Source organism: Notolabrus celidotus, chromosome 15 (assembly GCF_009762535.1).
Source record: "Notolabrus celidotus isolate fNotCel1 chromosome 15, fNotCel1.pri, whole genome shotgun sequence".
NCBI classification, from domain to species: Eukaryota; Metazoa; Chordata; class Actinopteri; order Labriformes; family Labridae; genus Notolabrus; species Notolabrus celidotus.
This window is the reverse complement of record NC_048286.1, coordinates 20,541,763-20,560,916: the sequence shown is the minus strand read 5'-3', so window position 1 is coordinate 20,560,916 and position 19,154 is coordinate 20,541,763. Positions and strand designations below refer to the sequence as shown.

Sequence of the window (19,154 nt, the reverse complement as noted above, 5' to 3'; positions counted from 1 at the left end):
CCTATTCATGTTTATTAGCATTATCACTAGACTAAAGAATGGCTGTTTCCCAGTTTTCAGTCTTAATCAGCTAAGCTCACTTGGCAAAGCTTACTCCATGCATTGTTTTGTTTTTCAAAAAAGGCACCAGTTCTTTTTCCTCACTCTTTAATTGATAGTTATTTTCAAGTTACATATATAATGTTAATAAATGCCACTTTAAATGTACAACCCTTTAACTTTCGCACCAAGAGGGAAATCTCCTCTGCCCACACTTTTTAAAACAAAGCTTAAAAGAAACATATCTGCAGAGTTAGTGTGCATCCATAGAACAACCAAATGAACATATGCAAGGCCGAGAAGTGCAAGGTATCTTGAGTATAGGCAACTACCAAGCAAGGACACGAGATATCACAGATTGTACTGTATGTAGAAACCCGAAAACTTCTTACCATAATCATGGTGTTTAGCTTAAAATGAATGGTTCAAGTTTGCCATGAGTTCATAAAGCCTATGAGTCTATGGAACTTACAGCTGACAACAAATAGAGTGAAATGCTGGTCTCCACTGAACGGTGATGAGGATCTTGTCTTGGCAAATCTGATAATCTGTATATTCTTACAGTTGCAGCTCTCTTTTGCACTAATGCTGTGGAGTAAAGGAAGGGGAAATGTACAGCTCATGGAGAATTCAGTGTCAAGTTTTTTATGCTGCGACCCACAGCAATGACATCGATACTGTGAATTATCTGAGAAGCTCCTCCCTCCTTCTCTCCTTCCCCTGTGGAGTCACAGTCATGTTTGACTCAGAGGCTGGCATTATTCGACACAAAGGGATGAAGGAAGCCAGCAGGCAGAGAGAGACAGCATCTCAAATGATGAGCTACGCCCCGTGTAGTGACCTACATTGCTTAAATGCTACTTGACCTCACTTGTGGTCAACAGTAGTTCACTACATGGAGGGAGCAGTATGATGTTTGAGAGTTTGAATCCCCAGTACGGCTGCTGAGGTGTGGCCCCGCGCTGGTGTCAGGCTCTCGTCACATTTGATGGAAGATTGCTGGTACGTGAGGGGCGACTATGTGTAGAAGATCACCTCAGGGATCTGTCCGTCCTCTACCGAAGTGCCGTTGTTGTTGCCTGCCGCATAGCAGAAGGTGAAACACGTCTTTGTGCCCGTGGATGACGACTCATGTGTCACCTTTCGCATTCCCTTCGTCCCGTAATGAGAGTCCGGGCCCTGCAGGACAGACAGAGAGGTTCATTCAGTTCAAATCAAACCACTGCTAACGTTTTGTGGCATCTTAGGCAGAAAAGTCATAAATAATTACAGCAACATAGAGACATTAATAAAATATACACACAAGCTACAACAAATGAGAAGCTCTAAATCAAGGGTGTCAAACACACGGCCCACGGGCCAAAAAGCGGCCTGCTAGAGGTTCCAATCCGGCCCGTGGACGACTTCCCAAAGTGAAAAAATGACAGAGAAGACATTAACTGCAATTTTTCCATAAAAGTAACTTCTATTTCAAATTTGTCCTCTAGGGGTTGCATACAATTATAGTGCTGACGGATTGCACCTGAACGGCGCTCTGGGACCTTTTTTTCTCAAAGTGTGTAAAAAGAATATTTGCAGTTGGCATAATCTGGTTGAAATTCATAGACTATTTAGAGCACTTCAAGATCCAATCAACTAAAGTTTTCGCATATGTAAACTTGTCACAGTGGGAGCGGTGGATCCTTATCGAAAGGAGCCACATAACGTGTGCATGCTTACCACACATGTATGTACGTCATAGTGCGCTCCGTCACTACTAGTAACACTAGAATACACCCCTGCAAGAATATCATATTTGGCCCCACTATGAGACTCATTATGGTGAAAAATACAACAGCTGTTTTTCTTAAAAGACAGTTCATGTAATGTGAACATTTTCAGAATGTACTTGTATTTTTTTTGCACTAAAACAAAGGGAAACATTTGGAGTTGTCCTTCTCTATAGGTTATTTTGTTATGATTTTACTGGTCCGGCCCACTTTAGATCAAATTGGGCTGTATGTGGCCCCAGAACTGAAATGAGTTTGACACCCCTGCTCTAAATGAATACTAATATTAAGCAGACTGTAAAATACACTGAAGGAGCTGTAGACCATAACAAAGGAACTTTCTGTCGACATACCTTCAGTGTAGCGCAGGCAGTGTAGTTGACGTTGGGTAATATCTCCACTGGTTCTTTGAACATGACTCTGAAGGTATTGGCTGACCCATCACAGCTGAAGCCTGTATCATTCTGGCCTAGCACTGTGTTGCTGTCTGTGTGAATGATCTATATTGACAGGGAGAGAGTTGACACATTTAGTCAAGTAAGTTGCACAACACGGCTGCAACGCACAATGGAGCAGGGAATAATATTACCACACCTGTATGTTAACTTGGTAGTCTGTGGGTCCATGTATAGATCCATAGAGACCGAACCCAACCACGAATATCCTTCTGTTTACAGAAAACCTGAGAGGAAAAACAACAAATCATCAACAAGGGAAAGAGTATGTAAGCTAATGGTGTTATGTTCAATTTGTGGTTGTATTTAATGGTCTTCCTCAGCAGTTTCCCAAAGATAAAACAGACCACTTTCACAGTTGTTATTTCCCTACTAAATTGTTTTGATCTCATTAAGCCATTCCAGTTATCTTTACTGTTTAATTTATGTCATTTGTTAAACATGCACCAGCCTTAAAATGCTCATCTGATAACTTGCTGCAAAAATGAGGTTATACATTAGTCAGTATGTTTCCCTTCCCTGGACTTAAAGTTACTGACGTTTTAGTGGGCTTTTGGTTGGATCCTGAAATCTGCAGCCAGTCACCACATGCTTTAGAGATTTTCACCTTTGTTCTACAAAAACTAATTCCCCCCTCATGAGTTGAGATCATAAGTCCTAAAAAAAGGCGCTTGCACAAAGTTGGACAAATGAGACTACAAGGGGCGTCAGGATATAATTAAACATCATCACATCAAAAACATTGACAAGTTGGGAGCTTAAAGTAGGGGGTGCTGTCTACAGCCTTATGTAAGCCTTTAACTTCTGGAAATGAAGTTCACACTTCAAAAATGATTGAAGTTCATTCGTAGAGATTATTTTGCAGAAATAATGTGCAGGATTACAAACTTGAGCATGCCACAGAGCTTAATTTTGCATTAATCGAAAAGCCAATGGGGAAAATCTAAGAAACGCTAAGTTAAGGCACTTCAAAAAGACTCATTCTGTAGCTCTTAAACACTTAAACTGCAGACATTTTCTAGATAATATCAGTACATTCAGGCCCTGATATTTCTGGGAACTTGCCGTTCGCACATGTAACTCAGAATGGAATGTTACGCTTTGCTTTTTCTTGGTTTATATCTCTACAACTATCAAAGAAATGTTGTGTAAGACAAACACAACAGTTCAAAACTCTGCTTCATACTAAAAGCATAAAGCACAGGAACTTCGACATCATTGCCCCGCCCATTCGCTTAAGGTGAATGTTCTAGACTATTACCTGCTGCCTTCACACACTGACTCACCCTGACTTCACACATACTTTTTAATCAGGGGGCTTGCAGGTAAAAGTTTGGATAAAGTCAGAGTGAGCAGATTGAGCTGGCATAGTCGGGATATCTACAGAAGTGTGTAAGAGATTTAGGACTGCATTATTCATGTAGAGTTTGACATCACAACATCAATCAAGTCTTTGATGATCTGATCTGTTCTTTAAAAATAATTTCTCAGGCCTGTTAGAGTTTGTGTGCTCAGAAATAAAAGCTTCTAGTTTAACATGTGCAATATGGGTATGGTCAAATTGTATGTTTTATTGTTTGTTGTTACAGATTTAATGACTTGTCCAAGTTTGACTGTAGTGGCTGCATTTGTAGTAGATTTTTAAAAAAGGGGCTATAGGTATATAGTTCTCAGCTCCATACTCACCGAATGCGGTCGCTTGTCCCACTGTAACCCCAGCGGCTCTCCACCTGTCCAAAGCGTGTGATGCTGCACTCCTTCCCGCGGAGGCAGCAGCGAGGCCGGTCAATGAAATCTACACGAGGCTTTGGGTTGACTGTGAAGTGGAGGAAGAGACTCACCACCTCTCTGTCAGTCAGTATATTGGACTGTGCTGGACCTGAAGGGGAAAGGGTGATGACAATAACATAAGTAAAGGACAAAGTTTTGGAGCATGGAAAGTTAAAAAAGAAACACAGTAAAATTGTGGAAGTGAACTCCAGTGTTGGCTTTACTGTGTTTCTGTTCACCTGCTGCAAACTCCTCAATGGTCATTAGAGGGAAGCGGATGAGTGTGAGAGCTTTGCCCAGGACCTTGCGCTTGTTCTCAGGCGTGGGCTGGAGCTGCTGCCTGTGAGTTTCTGCATCTGCCCAACGCACTGACGCACCGAACAAACGCACCTCCCTCACCCCAAGAGTATCCCTCTCTAACACCGCCACCAGTGTGTCTGGAAAAAGGAGAGGGGAGAGAGTAGCAGTCAGGCAGGCTGTAGAATAACATGTAATCGTAATGAGAAAATGTACGAGGCAACATTACCCAAATCAATGTCTGTAAAGCCTTCAGCAGCGAGAGCATCTCCAGTGTTCTTGTCAATGTTTTCTAGACAGAGGCTTGCAAGCTGCGGTTCATCGAACAACCGGGCCTGAAACGAGCAAACACCACAGTTTAAATGATCTATTTTAATAACTACATAATTTAATGACTGTCCAAGGTTTAACAATCAGATTTGACGTCTTCACTTTTTATCACCAAATCTAATCTATCTAACCTAAATCCCAACTTCATCAGTTTAAGATGAATCCTTTGAGTAAGTGTTTTTTTTTTTGTCCATTTTAATTTATTTGAAAACTTGGGATTCTTTAGTTATATACAAATGATACGTCAAGAACATGGTCCTATTTCTCATGGGAATGTGCTGTAACAGTATTGTTTTAGTAATATAAATGCAATTGAATCAGCACCAGTGACAATTCTACATGAAGATTTGAAAATGTAGCATACTCAGGAGACAGTCTAAACAGCATACAAAGCTGGTAAGCATCCATAGATGTTAGGAGACTGACCTGTGTGAGCAGCATGAAAGCATTGTCTGCTCTCAGGTTCTTCTTCAGAAACTCAACACAGTGAGCCTCCAGGGCTGGGACGGCATACTTCTTGGCTGTGTATAGTGTGGTCATCACAGTCTCTGGACCGATCTGGACCTCATCAGAGTAGAGAAACCTGCAGGAAGTCCACAAGTTATACCACAACAACAACAAAAACAATAACAACAACAATAATAATAATAATAATAAATTTAATTCAAAAGCACCTTTCTCAACACTCAAGGTCACTTTACAGAAAGATTAAAATACAATAAATAACAACGCGATAAAATAAATAAAAAACAACAAGCAGAGTAACACCAAGTTAAAATTAATCAAATAAATTAGACAGAGAATGCAGTTACAAATTTAATGACTTGTCACTTCACTCCCAGTGACAAGTCATTAAATCTGCAACAAAAAACAATAAAATATACAATCTGACCATACCCATATTGTTCATGTTAAACTAGAAGCTTTTATTTCTGAGAACATAAACTCTAACAGACCTGAGAAATTATTTTCAAAGAACAGATCAGATCATCAAAGACTTGATTGATGTTGTGATGTCAAATCCCTACATGAATAATGCAGTCCTAAATCCCTTACACCCTTCTGTAGATATCCCGACTATGCCAGCTCAATCTGCTCACTCTGACTTTATCCAAACTTTTACCTGCATGGTGCTGAATAACATACAAGACATTTTTTTTATATTGCAATGACTGGGCATTATTTTAGCTACAAATATGTGTCTTCCTTTAACGTGGATATAAAATAGGTAAATAAAAATACACGCCCACTTCTAGGACGCGCAAATCACAAGTGCATCTGGCACGCTTTCTGACACATTATCAAACACACTGCTTACTTCAGGAGGGCCAGAAAAGCAGCTGGTTCCACATCAGGAAGCTCGATCTCCGTTGAGGTCGTCGCCATCCCTCCGTTAAACATGGCATCAAACACAGCGCTCCCCACAGCCAGGACGAACCTGAAAGAGTCAGCAGTCAGCAACAACAAGAGACAGGGTCAGCGTTTCCGCTTTACGCATTCTGAGGGAGCTTGTGTTTTAAGGCTCGGGCGGCTAATCCTCTTACCTGTGCGCAGGTATCCTCTGAACCCCCATTCCTTTGCCCACCAAAAAATGAACGTCACTGAGCACCTCGTTGTTGAAGAGGAAAGCGAACCTCTCCTTCACGGTGCTCTTCGTCGCCTGCCAGTTGTACACCGGCTCACGGTACACTAGCACCGACGCAGCAGCCGGAGTGGCGCTCGGTGCCGACGCCTGGGGTGCATTGGACGCTGCGGTGGATGCCATATTGGACGCCGGGGTGGACATGGATCCGGCTGCCGCAGCACCTGCCGCAGCGGACTGCTGCAGGGAGTTCTGCGCAGTCGGCGGAGCTCCGGCTGAAACTCCGTTGCTGTCACCCCCGCCAGGCCCCAGCTGGGGGTTGGGACGCCTTGCTGCTCCCTGTGCTCCCCCGGCCGCCCCGGCTGCTCCGCCGTTGGTTGCTGGCATGGAGAAAACGCTATTGCTGGGCTGGCTGTTTCCCAAAGGACCCGGACCGGAGAAATTAAGGCAGGGAGGCCTGCCGCTGTTGTCCCCAGCAGCCATCTTGAACCCAACGTAGGCGTAAACAACGCACTTTATCGCGCTATGTATTTCCAGTAGTCTCACCGTCAGTGCTGCCTTTTGCTGCCCTCTTGTGCTTATTATTGGTAACATAGCAACTCAAACTTTATTTATAGAGCACGTTTAAAACAACCAGGGTTGACCAAAGTGATGTACAGATCAAAAGCAGCAGAAATGACATAACATGCAATACAATACTAAAATACAATAGAATAAAATAAGATAGAATAAAATAAATTCAAATGTAATTAAGATTATGCCAGATGTCCACTCAACCTTGATTAAAAGCCAGGGAGAAAAGGTATGTCTTAAGAGAGGATTTAAAAACCTCAATTGATCCCACAGAGCGAATATGTTGGGGCAGGTTGTTCCAGAGCCCAGGAACAGCCGCCACAAAGGCTCACTCACCTTTGGTTTAAGCCTCGTTTTGGGGTCGACCATTAACTACTGACCAGATGATCTCAATGTCAGGGACATGATACTGGAGAAGCTCAGTCAGGTACTGGGGGGCTAGGCCATTAAGAGCTTTAAAGACAAACAATACAATTTTAAAATCTATTCTAAAAGTAACCGCAACATCTATCTATCCATCCATCCATCCATCCATCCATCCATCCATCCATCCATCCATCCATCCATCCATCCATCCATACAAACATACATACATACATACATACATACATACATACATACATACATACATACATACATACATACATACATACATACATACATACATACATACATACATACATACATACATACTGTACATGCATGCATACATACAATGAAGATGTATTTATGGGTGGTTGTCAATACTTTTCAACGGTAATCTCTTATTAGCAGCTTGTAGTAGTAGAAATAAGGACCATTGGACTATATAGTTGACAGCAAGTCACTCAGATACCTGCCCACAAATCCCTAAAGACAAACAATGTTACTAACCCTATGCTTTTTCATTTCGCATCATGTAAAATGATGTAAAATAACTGCTAGATATTTTTGATAATTACATTTCAATACAGTGAACATGAGAAATCTGTAAGTGGTTACCCAGGGAATAAGTCAAACTTAACTTAGGTTTCTTAGTATTGTTAGTTCTGTGGACTGTGGTTCTTGTGTTTGCTGATCTTGTCCCATGCATGTGTAGGTAAGTGTGTTCTTATTCTGCTTTCAGTTTTCCCATCCTGCCATGGAATATAGGCTATACAAAGGGCTTTCTTTAATGCACACTGTAAATTCTCTCATATGACACCTACCCTTCAGCACTGATTATATAAAATGCACATGTACACAGTCAGTCTTTATGCTGATGGTGTTGTTTGCTTGTGTACAGCATAAATAGGCATCGCTATAAATAACCAGCTAAAAACACCTTACAGTGTCTAAAAAAAAATAAGAAAACAGTAAAATGACAGAAATAATAGAAAATATCATCCATAGTTACTTATCTTTTTATCAATTGTTCGGGGGTACATTTAGATTTTAGTTGACTGTTGCTCCTGCTGATCAATTTGGACTTTACTTACATGCATACTTATATATACACACATACTTTTTAACACCTTTCGCACATTGCTTGTTACTTGTTCACCTTTGTTCTATTTTATGTTTATATGTCTATGTGTGTGTTTGTGTTCCTGTTGGCGCGTTTTGGTCAGGTCATGTTTGTAAATGAGAACTGGTTCTCAAACATTTTTACCTGGTAAAATAAATAAATAAAAACATTAATTATGAGCATGTAGGCTATATCATTCAGGGTGCAAGAGAGAGCAAGATATAAGACAAATTGATATAAGATACTCCTTAAGAAAGGCTACTCTTTTATTATTCATCCCACAACAGGGAAATTTACTGAGTTACAGCAGCAAACAAGAAGGAGTACAGTACAAGAATTCCAAAAAGAATATATATAGAAAAAAATGTCCATCATTAGCAATCATTAAGATACAGTTATAGAATGCAAAGGTAGAGAAAAAACATTGTGTTACATTTCAAATCGATGATTCTGAATAATATATGTATTTCAGTGTAGGCTATTCAATTTGTCCAATTAAAGAAATTATTTGTGACATGGTATATGACTTTGAAAATAATGAATGGAATTCCTCACCGCCATCATTGAGTGCATTACACTGGGCAGGACCGTTTTAATACAGCTCTATCCCGTTTCCAACCCTCTCTCTCTCTCTCTCTCTCTCTCTCTCTCTCTCTCTCTCTCTCTCTCTCTCTCTCTCTCTCTCTCTCTCTCTCTCTCTCTCTCTCTCTCTCTCTCTCTCTCTCTCTCGGCCTGCTACTCATCAGCTCTGACGTCAGGGCGGCGCGGCGCGGGGGAGCTGTCCTCGCGCGGAGGGTGCTGCTGCTGAAACAAGATGGCTGTGCGCGCAGGAGGAGCAGCGGCGGAGCAGAGCTGAGGCAATGCAGAGGAGGACGGAGAGGGGGGGCGAGGAATTCACTCCAGTGTGTCCTGCCTGAAGAGCAACAGCAGCTCCACTAAGAAACATTCGTGCACTGACAAAAAGGATCATGTGTTTCCGGAGACATTTAGGGTAACGCTTTGACTTTTTGTTACCAAGAGACCAAAACGGACTGACCAAACAAATCTCGGAGCACTCAGTAGAGGACAGCCGGGGACGCTCACACCGCTATCAGAGATGTCCCTGCTCTGTGTGGGAGGTAAGAGATTAAAGGGACAATTAATGCCTTTGTGTTTGGTGTTGTTAAACTATGCTCACGTGTAAACTGCACCAGTTGTGTGACAGAGCCTGCGGACTATCAGCTCTGTAGAAAAGTGTGTGTATCCGATTGTGCTGAGCAGTCATTAAATCACACAGGCAGATACACTACATCTTTGTAATGGGGTACTTCTAACAGAACTGTTGCTGAATGACATGTTTGTGAAATTTATTGTTTTTAGCTTCACAAAAACATGAATGAGTTGTGACTGCTAAAAAAAAAAAAAAGAGAGAGGCAAAATTATTACAAGCTAGTCGAGTCGTGACTGTTAACATTGGCTCTTTTAGTTTCTATAAATGTCTTCAAGGAGGAGGAGATCCGATGTTTCCTTCCTTGGTGAGTGCTGTTGCGATTTCTGTGTGTCATCCACTGTTCATTCATGCGTGGGCAGTCAGCAGAGGAGGAGGAGGACGAGGAAAAGCCCCTGCCGCTGACGTTGACGCTGCCGCCGCCTCTGCCGCACCGCCCGCCGCTTCCCTTTCTGCCGCGTCGCTGTAGTCGTGAGGGAATACTCGTATTCAGCTGGAGGTGCAGCTCGTCACTCCTCATCGTTTTCCCTGAAGCGATGCGTCACCTCCTCCTCCTCCCAGACTCCCAGAAAGCACCTGATGCTGCTGACACTGTTGCCGTACAATACGATGAATAAGCGTCTGCTGTGATGGCTCATAAAGTCACACCACTTCCAGCGCAACATACGAGACGCAGCTATAGGATAGGGGATCCCTTTAGAACGCATTTGATGGTCCACCAGTGTAGGTGTTTTGGCGTTCGATGGAACGATAGAGGATGATTTGGCAGTACTGCAAGGTTTTGATGAGTCGTTTGTCCTCACTTGACTCTGTCAGGATCAGGAATCTGACTGGAGCTGCAAAAGACACCCGTTCAATTTATTTATTTATATATTTATTTATTGCACATATAAAATAACAAAACAAAACATTGCTGTTGAATAACACGAGCCAAGATATAACAGGGAAATTCAATAATAAAATTAACCACTAACATGTTAGGAGCCAAAAAAAAAACCCAACAGACTTGTCCAAAGATAACAATCAACACAAAGACAAAGTATCAATGTAGAACAGAATATCTACATACAAAACAAAACAAGATTAATAAGAGGGAGTAATATTTAAAACAATGATGAAAAGAAAAGAACGGAAAGTAAAAAACAAAACAAAAAAACAAACAATATTTATTTATAAGTTAGGAAAGTGCTTGGAATTCATTGATCACTGTTGGTCTTGAAGCTGCCAGAAAATGGTCCAGTGAAAGATCCAGTTTCAAGCTAAAGCAATTGGTTCATCATCCAAGCAAAGTGAAATGTCATACTTGTTAATCAGTGGGTCATTTTATCAGACATACATTTTATGTTTTCAGAATTTGAGACTTTGCTGCCTTTCTTTATCTGACATGAATAGCCTGGTTTTAGGTTTGAGACTATAAATTGGAGAGAAAAAAAACATTTGAAGATGCTTCATTGTATTTTTTAGATTTTTTCTGCCTTTTTTCAGCCAAATAGACTCAATGATTCAAGAGAAAATGACAGGCAGATTATTCGATGATCATTATCATCATTCGTTGTTGCCTAATTACAACCACAATGGTTAAAACTTGGGTTAAGATCAAAACTACTTAAGAATGTTAAGGTTTTTTTCAAATAAGATAAAGATAAATCAAATGACCCATCATATTAGTGGATTATATCTCATCATATCGACCATTTTGGATGGAAAATTACTTGTTTATCTACCTCACTATTTGCAGATGACGTTTTCTCTTAATGATCTTATCACTCGATCACTTTATCTATATCTGATGAAGTTCCAGTCAGTTATAGAATATGTCAAGGTATGCCTAAGCTCTAGATGGTTATCATAGGTTGAATAATGCGGGTACAAAAGATAGGTTTAAGTGGTTTCAAAGTCACCTTTCTTATGTTAGGCCCATTATGGATGCTGCCCCACCTCATCCATTGGCGTCAGGTCCACACAGCCTGACTGTCCCTGCACTGAGTCAGTCCCCGGTGTCATTAAGACCCTGAGTGTTATTCATTCATAAACACCGACTGCGGCTGTCAGTGTCGTAGACTACGAGGCTTGGCAGAGAGCCTTCTTTCTGTTCCTGTTACATCATTCATGCTTACCTGACTGGAGCTATTTCTGGCCTCCACAGTACTTTTTGCCTCTTGAATAGGCAGCATTTCTTTGTAGCATCTGCAGACAAAGCAGAATCCAGACACACAGCTTAAACACTTGGCTTACTTTCCTGCAGATACTCCTCATTTTTTCCAAGGCTAATTTTTTACTGTCTTGATTTAGACACTAAATCTCAGAGTGTTATGTCTCTGTCAGCAGTTGCAAGGACTTTACTGCAGATCTGCATGTGATCCTTCAGAATAAGACACTGTCTGTCTGAATCATGTCAGCCCACGTTGTTGGCTGCTTGATGGCTGAACTCAGCCCACCCTCTGGCTCTTGTAAATTCCCTGACAGTTCAAGTTGAAGGGTTGTTTGATTCCCTGTAGAGTTTCTGTTTTCTTGGCAATCTGCTCAATTCCCATAAGTCAGAGCATGCTGTGTCAGAAGTCTGTGCCAATAAAAGAAAATACGAAAGTTGCAAAAAATGTACAGTCACACTTACAGATTGTGCATGCTCTGATTAAAGAATGAAAAATCCTTTGATTCTTTAAGTCCTTAAATATAAGAGGGTGGCAGATGGATCTATTTTTGACCTTGTTTTCTGAACAGATTTCTGCTCACACATAACCTACATTTTCTCTGGTTGATATAATGTTACAGCCCCTCACAGGCTTAATGCCTGTGATTTATAGATGCTTACATGTGCTCTATTTGTATGTGTGTCGTCCTGTCTGCTTAGATCCATGCAATTGTGACTAAATATTGTTTGCAGGGCTTGTGGATCGTAACTCACCTTGTCAGAGAGATTTATGATTGTGTGCTATTATTAAGCTTCAGCTTTCCACTGTCGAAAATCCAATTCCCTTTTTATTGATCCTCCTCCAGTGCTGATAGATTTCCAGGGCTGTTTTTAGTGTTGGCACTAAAACACAGCAAAAAGTAGACTCTGATGTGGTCTGTCTAAAGTATGTGGAGCACTGCTAAAAACATAGCTTTGTTTCTTCTGAAGTATGTTGGATTATTTCCTTTTCTTTTACAGTGACAGCTGTTTTAAGGACTACACTGGATGTCAGAGATTATGCTGTGGTGAAGCAGGACTGTGTGTTTATGTGTGTTTTTAAATGGCAAAGGTTTCTGAGGTGTGTATGGAGGCAGGGATCGTTATGTATTGTTATTAGTATAGTGAGTCATCTGCAGAGAGAGAGAGAGAGAGAGAGAGAGAGAGAGAGAGAGAGAGAGAGAGAGAGAGAGAGAGTGTGTGTTTGTGTGCTGATGTAACAGAAGGGCACTTAAGCTGCAGATTTAGCTTCAGTTAGTGTGTGTGTTATCAAAGAAACACAAAGTAAAAGTAGTGGGAAATTGGCTAAAAGAAGTGCCTTGCTGACTCAGGCCAATTTAACTCCAACTTTTCCCTTTGTGGTTACTATAGCGACTGGTTCTGGTGTGAATGGTCGGTGCAGAATATTTTTCAGATTACTGGTGTTCACGTTCTATCTCTCAGAGGGCGACAAGAGTGCCAGGTGACTCATGCAGCAATGCTTGCACTTTCTGATTACATACATTCCTGTGTTCTGTACGGTATGCAGACACCTGCAGTGTGGCATTGGCATCTACTGGAGCATGTAGAGAGCAGCGGGTTGTAGAGTTTTAAAAAATGCATGTGTGAGTTACGTCAAAGCTGGTACCAAAGTGCTGCAGAGAGAGCTCTAACTTAGCACTGAAAAATCCTGCAACACCTTACTTTTAATGTGCGAACAGTGCAGACAGAAATAAGACCTAACTGAACCCTTGCATGTGCATGTCATTCAATCGGTAAGATTAAACTGCAGCTCTTCATAGAAAATCACATTACACATGAAAATATAGGAAGATAGGTAATCTTTTAAATCTGTGCTTGCTCTGCTGTTCTTTTCATCGTCTTTTAATCTGCATCCCACACTGATGCACAGCGCAACAGGAAAGCTGGCCATGTTTTTCCAGTCCTGTGTGTTCATGTTCTGCCACCACACTCAGTGCCAATATCTGAACCTATGGTGAGAGCACTTAATCCGCTGCATAATTGCATTTCAGCAATTCATGCAAACCATGATTTACTCTGTGTACAGTATGTGTGCACTGTATGCCAGTTGGTGGTGATTGGAAATACATCTCAAATGTTATCAATCCTTAGTCAAAGCAGTGTTATACATTCATTACTTTGTGCTTTGGGTGGTGTAGATGTTTAGGTTTATCATGAGCATGCTTTTGTTGCCTGTTCAGTATGAAGAACAGAGAATGCAGGAGCGTTCAGAAGTGCCAACAGATGGCGTTCCTGTGTGTGACTTTGTCCCTCTCTGTGTTTCCACAGTGAAGAAAGCCAAGCTGGATGGACCCCAAGGTAAGACCAGGGATCCTGGATATAAAAAGAGGTAGATCAGGGAGGAGAGACACACTGTTATGTGACATAAATGTTTAAGCAGACTGCAGACACATTACATGCTGCAGCCAGGAATGGAAATGAAGTGAATGGAAGTCAGTTATTCTACATCTAGCTCTCACAGGGATTACACTTTAATTTTGTTATGCATGTTTCGTTTTAATGCATCTCTGTCTTTAATTCTCTCTCATTAACAGAGAAGTTCAACACTTATGTGACCCTGAAGGTACAAAATGTGAAGAGCACAACCATTGCTGTCAGGGGCAACTTGCCCAGCTGGGAGCAAGACTTTATGTTGTGAGTCCTTCATCATCTTCATACAGAACTCTCCCTTCCTTCCTCTCTCTCTCTCTCCTACTTCTGTATCTCCCAATCCCTTGCTTCTTCCTCTGTTCTACTCTACTTCAACTGAATGAGTGCATCTTTGTTGTTTCATCTCTTGCTTTCTATCAACCATCCTCCCTCCTTTGTTTTTAAGTCCTCCATCTCAAGCAGCATTTATCCCTGCATTGTTTCGTGCAGCTCTTCCTTTCCCACATCTGCACCTCAGCCCCAACGATCGCCTCATGCTCTTTTTCATCTGCTCTCCCCTGACACTCCTGCACTTCTCATCCTCCTTTTCAACCACGGCTCCCTCCCAGCTCCTCTCTTTCATATCTTGCTCATCTGCTCCACCCTCCTTCCCCCTCCTCCTCCGTTACCCATTTCAATCTTACTTTCTTCCACACACTTTTCCTTCTTTCTCCTCCTTTGTTTGCTCTCTAGGTATATTCAGCAGCTTTTGCATTCTCTAAATGAGTTTTTTTTCAATAGAACAATCATTTAACTGTTATACAACTCTGCTTATTCCTCATGCAGTGGGACCCAGTGTGGTATTGATAGTGTGGCAGCATATGGGCGGTGAATGCTGAGAATCATTTAGCATGTGGGATGCAGCAGGCAGGCTGACTGCGGAGTCCTCTGCATCTGTATGATGTTCAGAGGCGTTGAGCATTGTACCGGGGTTGCATCAGTGAAGCCCTGTTATGTAATATTTGGGCTGCAGAAAGAGCCTCATCCCCGCCTTCAAACAGCCTTTAAATGACTGCGCCCCCTCAGCCATGAATCAAACATCACGTTTCCTAAAAGGAGTCACCACTGAGACGGGAAATCCAGTCTCCCTATTTCTTAATTAAAGTTACCACTTTGTCCCTCCAGGCATGCGATACAATCACCTCCTCCACTGCCTTCATCACATTCTCCCCCTCCCTCCCCTTTTCCCTCCCTCACTTCCATCTCCCCCCTCTCTCTTTTTCCTCTCTGTCCTGCTCCCTGCTGTCTTGTAAATGTTTTATGTGAGATTCTCTCAGGCTCGTTCCCACAGAGACATGTCTTATATTTGTCACAGTGAAGCCCACTAGTAATTACTGTGCATCTTGTGTGTGTTAGAGTGCCAGTGTGTGTTTAGCATTCATCTTTGAACAGAACAAGTACTCATATGAGTAAATAAACCAATATAGTAAAGCACTTTATTCAAACTCCCACTGCAGTGAAAGTATGATCAGGAAAATATGATTTAGTATCCAAATATAAGAACAGCGATGGACCCTGTGAAGGAGGAATTATGTTTGACATTAATAGATGGTACTGATGCAACAATGTTCATTGAACTGGTGTAGTCAGAAGAAGTAGAGATATGTTTGACTTCTTTATAAATGTGGTACTTTTTCTCTACTTGCTATAATTGGTAGTCTAGCCGCTCAAACAAAATGCGGAGAAAATTAGAGATTGTTTTACCATCTTATACAAACCATGTGAGAAGTTTGGAAGCCGCCTCACTTAGTAGAAATGCCAGACATCTAAAAAGTTTTTGAATTAGTAGTTAAATCTCTAACGCCTCTATTTATTTCTTGAGTTAGTTATTTGTTATTTTATGTAGCTGTCAAAAAATATGTGGGGGAGAAATGCAACATTCCCTCTGGAATTTAGGGTAGAAGAAATAAAAAGTAAAGTCTTACCAAAACATAAGTTCTGACTGACTTTTTTGATCTTAAATTTCAAAGTCCTTTTGAGCCTGGCTGGTGAAAGGATTGTGCACTGTTATGACAATCCAAACGTACTACTAAAGCTTCATTTTAAAACTTTTTAAACAATATGTAATTCTAGTGCTGAACTTCTTCAGCTGCCTAGCAATGATACAGACTGGGATTTGAATAAACTACCTGACCCTATTACTGAATTATTTCTATCATACGTTCGGTGTAATGAGGTTTCATAATTGATGCATATCTTTAAACATGTATGCCAATATTGATATATTTATGATAATCCTGTATTGGCCTGATCATATGAGCTCATAGGTGTATTCTGCAGGTTGGGGTATAAAGTACCAAACAAAGAAGGCAGTAAAAGAAAGCACATAGACCTCAAAAATGTGCATAAGTGTAGTAGTTGAGTAGATATCCACCACTGTGTTTAAATGTAACCTTTGAATCGTTTGATTTGTCTCCTGATTTTTAATCGTCTTGTTTCTATTTCTGTCTCTCTGTCATCAGTGAAATAAACCGTCTGGACCTGGGTCTGACGGTAGAGGTGTGGAACAAAGGGTTAATCTGGGACACCATGGTCGGCACTGTGTGGATCCCCCTCAGGAGCATCCGGCAGTCTAATGAGGTTTACCATTAACCACCACTGCCACTTGAGACATACTGTAGCAGAACACTGTGTACTCAGTTAGATTAGAGGGACTGGCCTTGCTCTTGCTGGGCTGTTGTTCGTGTGTTGACTGCATGTGTGTGAAGTGTTTTTTTTTTCCTCTCCTCATTTAGGAAGGTCCAGGCGAGTGGCTCACACTGGACTCTCAGGTCATCATGACTGATAATGAGATCTGTGGCACCAAAGACCCCACTCTCCACCTGGTGCTGCTCGACACACGCTTTGAACTGCCTCTCGGTGAGAAATCAATAATCACAGCAGAATCAGAAAGTGTCAAAAGGTGGGAGAGGAAAAAAATAATGATATATCGAAAATCATCAACCCTCAAGGGAAGGAGAAGACAACCTTAAATAAATTATGTCTGTATATTTTCACAGTGAACAGTGATATATGAACACCAATAATCTCTCTGACTGATCAATCAACCTGACCTATTTCTCTGTGATGTGTATGCCAAGCTGCATGTGTACCAGGGACAATGTTTGTGTCCTTTCCTTCTCAGTGATCCAGCTTCTTCTCAGCATTGATTAGGTGTCATTTTCATACTGTTTCCTCTTCCTTTAGTCGATACTGTGCACCTGACTCCACAGACTAGGGACCTGTCCTATTTATAGGGCTTTTGCTTTGACGCTGTTTGAAAAGAAGTAGCTGCAGATCTTTGCATGTTGTCAAAAACTAGATCTGGGTCAATTCATTTTTGAGAAATAGGTTAGCTCACTTGGTTGTTCTCAGGGTTCTTAGTTTGAGAACAAATGTTTTAACACGCTGCATTCAGCGTGGCTCCATTAAGATATTTCATTTGACTTTACCCACCGTGTTGTTTCAGATATCCCTGAAGATGAGGCTCGGTACTGGGCCAAAAAACTGGAGCAGCTCAACGCCATGAGGGACCAAGATGTAAGCAGTCACTAAGTTTGATTTATACCCCATCACTTTCTTGCAATTTAAGAACATACAGACATCATTAGTTGGGTGAGTAAGTGTGTTACACATTATGACGGAAATAACATTTGACCTTTTCTCCGCTCCCTACATATGGGCATAAGTTTTGTAGATGTAATGTATGTTTTTCAATTGTTTGACTTCAATATTCTTACCAGGAGGAGCAGGAACGACCACTCCGTGCACCAGGAACCCAGTGCTGTAAGTGACAGATCACTTTTTGTGCTAAACAAGAGGTTAATGTTTTATGTCAAAATGTAATTAGTTTTTTTTTACCTCAGCATGTATATAATGAGTTTGTAACCACACATGGGTTATTGTGTGCAAGGGGGAAAAGGGGGTATGGATCACTGCACTGTTAAGGATCAATAGAGGTATCAGATATCCGAAAGCAAGCTCCTACAGGATGCTGCTGCGCTTCGACTATTGGTCAAGTCTGCCAAGCCTGCTGAGCCAGCAGTCTGAGGCAGCTGGAAGGACTTGGAAGCTCAGCACTCTCTGTGCTCTCGGTCCATTCGCCAGCTTCATGAAGGGACTTAGGGGCGTCAAAGGTGCAAATGCATGTTTATGCTTGAACACCAACATAATTCATAATCAATACTGACACATTTCTGTTTTGTTGCAGGTAACTGGAGTCTATGGGGAGATCAACAAAGTGAGTGTATACACAATACACAACACACTACTCCATACACAAGTATCTTGGGGGGGGGGGGGGGGGGGGGGGGGGGGGGTTTGGTTCTGTAATCCATTACTTAGGTTTAGAGGTAACGTGCTGACTTTCAGCCATGATATGATCATATTTACCTGTATACTGGGTTAAGTTTTGGTCTCACTTTTTAGAATTATTTTATTTAATTTGCTGACTGCATGGAAATAAAGATTTGGAGAAGAAAACTGAAACATCTCTTCCCTTAGTTCTAGTATAGATCAGGAACGGTCGTGAGATGTCTTCCAGAATGTTTGTTTTTTTAAGTTACTCTAAAAAATTGTATTATTATTTATTTGTTTATATTTAGTTTCTTTTCTTAAGTTTATCTTTCTTTTTGGTTTTACTGTTAATTATTATTATTCATTTATTATCATTATTATGTTTATATTTTTTGTATTGATTTATTTTTTCTTCTCTTTGTTGGTTTTGTATTACTCATATATAATTTGTTAACTTGTGGTGAACAAAGAAATACTGAAAAAATGCAATAAAAAATGTTGAATGACAAAAGTTCTCATCTAAAAACAATCAATTTTACCCATTCACAGTAAAAAACATCAACAAAAATAGTAGCTAAACTTGAAATAAAACCTTGAAAATAGAAAATGTAATGACTTTTCTGCTTTTCTTTTTGCCAGATGACTCCTAAGTTTAGGGCTAGTGAACAGTTAATTATCAAAAACATCAGTAGCAGTAGGTTAATTCATAACAGCACAGGAAACACAGCCACATGCTCATGTAGGTAGGCTAATTTTCTTCAGACCAGCTAA

The 19,154-nt window shown here is 41.0% G+C and overlaps 2 protein-coding genes across 2 annotated transcripts in view; one reads left to right on the top strand and one right to left on the bottom strand.

Moving 5' to 3' along the window:
• Positions 1-130: 130 nt before the first annotated feature.
• Positions 131-6,836, bottom strand: LOC117826668 (BTB/POZ domain-containing protein 2-like). Its single transcript, XM_034702918.1, has 9 exons — positions 6,205-6,836; positions 5,979-6,098; positions 5,087-5,243; positions 4,560-4,665; positions 4,273-4,470; positions 3,950-4,142; positions 2,403-2,490; positions 2,162-2,308; positions 131-1,218 (listed from the first exon to the last, which is right to left on the bottom strand). Exons 1-9 carry the CDS (start codon positions 6,834-6,836, stop codon positions 1,057-1,059), a joined length of 1,803 nt encoding a protein of 600 aa, XP_034558809.1. The 3' UTR covers positions 131-1,056.
• Positions 6,837-9,053: 2,217 nt separating this feature from the next.
• The window catches only part of LOC117826971 (protein unc-13 homolog A-like), a 41,011-nt gene continuing 30,910 nt past the window's right edge, over positions 9,054-19,154 (top strand). The window contains 8 exon segments of the mRNA XM_034703411.1: positions 9,054-9,419; positions 13,968-13,997; positions 14,234-14,333; positions 16,571-16,688; positions 16,844-16,967; positions 17,557-17,627; positions 17,831-17,873; positions 18,298-18,327. Of these exon segments, the coding sequence (XP_034559302.1) occupies positions 9,398-9,419; positions 13,968-13,997; positions 14,234-14,333; positions 16,571-16,688; positions 16,844-16,967; positions 17,557-17,627; positions 17,831-17,873; positions 18,298-18,327 (538 nt within the window). The 5' untranslated portion in view covers positions 9,054-9,397.